The sequence below is a fragment of the Solanum stenotomum genome, chromosome 12 (assembly GCF_019186545.1).
Source record: "Solanum stenotomum isolate F172 chromosome 12, ASM1918654v1, whole genome shotgun sequence".
Taxonomy (NCBI): domain Eukaryota; kingdom Viridiplantae; phylum Streptophyta; class Magnoliopsida; order Solanales; family Solanaceae; genus Solanum; species Solanum stenotomum.
Genome location: NC_064293.1, coordinates 34,408,404 through 34,412,142, shown reverse-complemented (window position 1 = coordinate 34,412,142; position 3,739 = coordinate 34,408,404). Strand labels below are relative to the sequence as shown.

Here is a 3,739-nt window from a genome sequence, read left to right as displayed (position 1 = left end):
GTCTAATACACAAAATTCCATGCCAATTATTTATTTGATTCATTTACATCTTTTATTTATGGCAAAAGTATTCATTACCCCCTGAACTTGAAGCTTTTTATTCGGTGTATATTTAATTATATTTCGTTTTAATTACTCCCGAACTTGTTTATTCTTCCATCACGTACACTTTTTTTGTCCACCTGCTCCTATTGTGACTACACACGCGCGACAGCTGACAAAAGTGGTAATGTGGACTTCCACCTGCATAAATAATAGTCACCTAGATAAATTAATATGGCAAAAGAAAAATATCAAACCTTCTCACCTTCTCACCTAGGCTTCTCACCTAAAACTTTCGGACTAAGCTTCTCACTAAAACTTTCGGACTAAACCCGAAAATCTTCAAGAAATTAATATTTACTACTGGAGAACTCAGATTAAATGTCAGCACAAGACTTTTATTGTTGGGAATAAAAAAAATTAATTTTGGATTAAAAAAAATCGGTGGGGATTGGGGTTGTTTCTACAAAAGTATCTTGAAGAAGATGGATTGCAGGAGAGGATGCGGGGGTTGCAGGGAAGGGGATAGCTTGCTGCAAAATAGATTTTAAAATAGTTAAAATAATTAGGTAAAATGCTACATGTCAATTTAAAATTCATTGTTTAAAAGTTATTTTTGAATACGGGTTGATTTTGCGGAACTCCTTCGGGATTTGGGTTTTTCTAGACATGAAGTTGGTCGATACAAATTTGTTTGAAATTCTTACCAAGTAAATGTTAATCTTTGTTTCCTTTACTTTTCATTTCCATTTTGCCCTATTTTTCGTTTAAACTATGCCAAATATTAAAGAAAAATTGGAGATTTTACGTTATTTTACCGTTGTAGCTTTATGATGTGGCAAAAAATCACTTCCTCATGCGCCTAGTAGAGTGTGTTGTCAATTTCTGCATCAGGTGGACAATAAAGGTGTACGCGATGGAGGAATAAACAAGTTCGGGGGTAATTAAAACGAAATATAGTTTAGATATACACTAAATAAAAAGCTTCAAGTTCAGGGGATAATGAATACTTTTGCCTTTATTTAATTGAGACAATCAAACAAACAGTTTGTATGCAGAAAATACAGTGGCCCAAATCTTTAAGAAATTGCCTTGAATGCTGATTTAAGTTGGGCCCAAGCAAAATTGACTGAAGAAACACCCTCTCTAAGCCATATTAAAAACTCATTGTAATGAGTATTCCAAATTTTTAAGCTTACAAAAATACAAGTTAAAAATGATGAACAATCGGTCTATTTAAATGACTTCTTTGTCGAATGACAAATGATTAAATATTCTCTCAATCTGCAAAACTTGCATAATCAACATTAGTTTGGCAGTCAAAACGTATAAAGAGTCACATTCTTATGTAATTAGATGCATATGTTACCTAATACTCAATTTATATGACACATTTTGAATTTTGAAATTTAAACAAGTCTATTTTTTAGAGTAAATTTTTTGTATATCTTTCAAATATTTTGATGTACAAAAGTTCCATTTTGGCAATGGTTATATGCCCCTGGCCCACACTTTATGAAGGACAAACACATTCGTGGAGATACACTCAAGGCTCCATTCTTAGAGCCTCCTGTGTTGTCTTATTAGCTTTTACTTTGGTTTGACCTTTCGAGCAACCCTCGAATCTGAAGCAAAAAACATATTGTTAAAGGGGGGCAAAAAAAAAACAACTGCATATAATGAAGGTTGCTTATTGTCCAGTTCCAATGTAATATCTGATCAGAAACTAGATGCCAGGACCCTGCAAGAAAGTGCATATTAATCAAAGAATCTTGGCGTCATTTCTTCTTCTGTATGAGTTAATATGGCCTTGAGTTCAAAAAATACTAAGTGTGATTACAGATACACCAAGATGCCACTTGGCACACTACACGTTTTACTGGTCAAAATTGTTTCGCCTAACTTACTCAAAGAAGTAAAACACTAAACTCAATTCAATATAAAATAGTTCTCTTCTGATGAAGCAGAAAAAATTGCATTAAAAGGTATCCATATTATTTGGTGATTCCACCATGTTGTATATCAACAATTGTGACAAATGCACATTAAACTGGCTAATTTTCTTACAACAGATAGCAACTCAAAGTACATATCTTGGACCATATCGAGGCCAGTTACTACACATTTAAATCCCTAAGTTCAGCTATGTGCCTGTTAGCTCTGTCTTGCTGATTCTTCTGTGGAAGTGAATCATTCCTCCTCCTTCTCACCTTCTGTTGATTGCGGATACGCTTGAAACCCTCAATTGATACAAGGCTCTCGGTATAGTTGAAAAGTGAAAGAATAGGATTTATTCCTATTACACTCATTTGTTTTGTTGTCAGATTGAACAAGAACGGCATGTTTGGAGCATTTTTAACTACTATATCTCCACCAGTAAGACCCCAATGCCTTGAAAACTCAAAATCCATGTGAAAGGTGAACTTCTTTTGCCATCTATACGCCTCTGCAGAGACATCTTCAACCATCCAAACCTCAAGACACGCCTTGAATTCACTGGGTGAAGAGTATACAAGCAATGCAAATGACCCATGATAGTTCGTGGCCTCAAAACTTTGAGATTCAGTCATCAAACTTTCCGGTACTGGAATTAATCTGAGATCATCACTACTCAAATCAAATGAGACAAGAACAGTACTTTCATCCAAGTCTTTGGCAACCCAGTAAGTAAACCCTTCAACAATTACATCACAGCGGCAGGTACTCATTTTTAAGTGAACATCAAACTTCCGTACTGTCCAAGATTCCAATTTGGTTGAGTAAACCTCAAGAAGTGTAGTAGGTGGCCAAACTGTTTTATAGCTTAGAACCCTCATGACCTTGTAATCATCAGAATCTTTTTCATATCCAAAACCCATACTAACATCAATGTAGCGTGTCATTCGACGCCTCATAGGAGGGAACATCTTGAATTGATTTATGGAAGGATTCCATAGGCAAATCAATTTACGGGAACCAGTAGTAGTAACTAGACAGACCAAGCCATTGATTGAACCTACAACAGTATAATTAGACGTACATGGTTCATTAATCTTTATCAGGCAGCCAGGATTTTGTATACGGATCAAACGATTTATCTCCCCAGTCTGGACAAGGATACAATGGTTATAAGGTTCTGAATTAAAGACCTTTCGATGCAGAGTGATAAACCAGGGGCTTGAAATCAGATCGCAATAGCGCTTACATATGCACTTGAATCGCAGCAGAGTTTTAACTGGTAATCTTAAAAAAATACCCTCAAGAATTTCATTGACAAGATACGGATTATCAGTAATTCGTCTTGCATTCTTCATCTTCTTCAGATTATAAGGAAAATGGAGATTCTGACTATGGTTGAGACAATGAATCAAACAGTTTTGTATGCAGAAAGTAGAGTACTCGCCCAAATTTAACTAAAAATCTTCAAGAAATTGCTGTGATTTAAGCACTCACCTGAGAATCATTTGATGAGAGGCAGAAACCCAACCCAAATGAAGAAGAAACACTCTCTTCCCAGTGGAAACGATTCTTTTGAACTTATTTTTTTGCTTCTCAACTGATTTTTCTCTTTCTTTTACTTTATTTATAGGGGTGAAAAAAGTTGAGATGATGTTGAGCAACTTTGATGAGGGGGCTGGCATGTAAAGCCAACTAAGCATATTTAATGACGTGAAATGCCCCTACATTTTGCCTCATTTCATATTTACCCTCTCTAACT

General features: G+C 35.4%; 1 protein-coding gene across 1 annotated transcript; it reads right to left on the bottom strand.

Moving 5' to 3' along the window:
* Positions 1 to 2,051: 2,051 nt before the first annotated feature.
* Positions 2,052 to 3,521, bottom strand: LOC125848812 (F-box/kelch-repeat protein At3g23880-like). Its single transcript, XM_049528751.1, has one exon. The coding sequence runs from the start codon at positions 3,333 to 3,335 to the stop codon at positions 2,160 to 2,162; it is 1,176 nt and encodes a 391-aa protein (XP_049384708.1). The 5' UTR covers positions 3,336 to 3,521; the 3' UTR covers positions 2,052 to 2,159.
* Between the last annotated feature and the right edge of the window lie 218 nt (positions 3,522 to 3,739).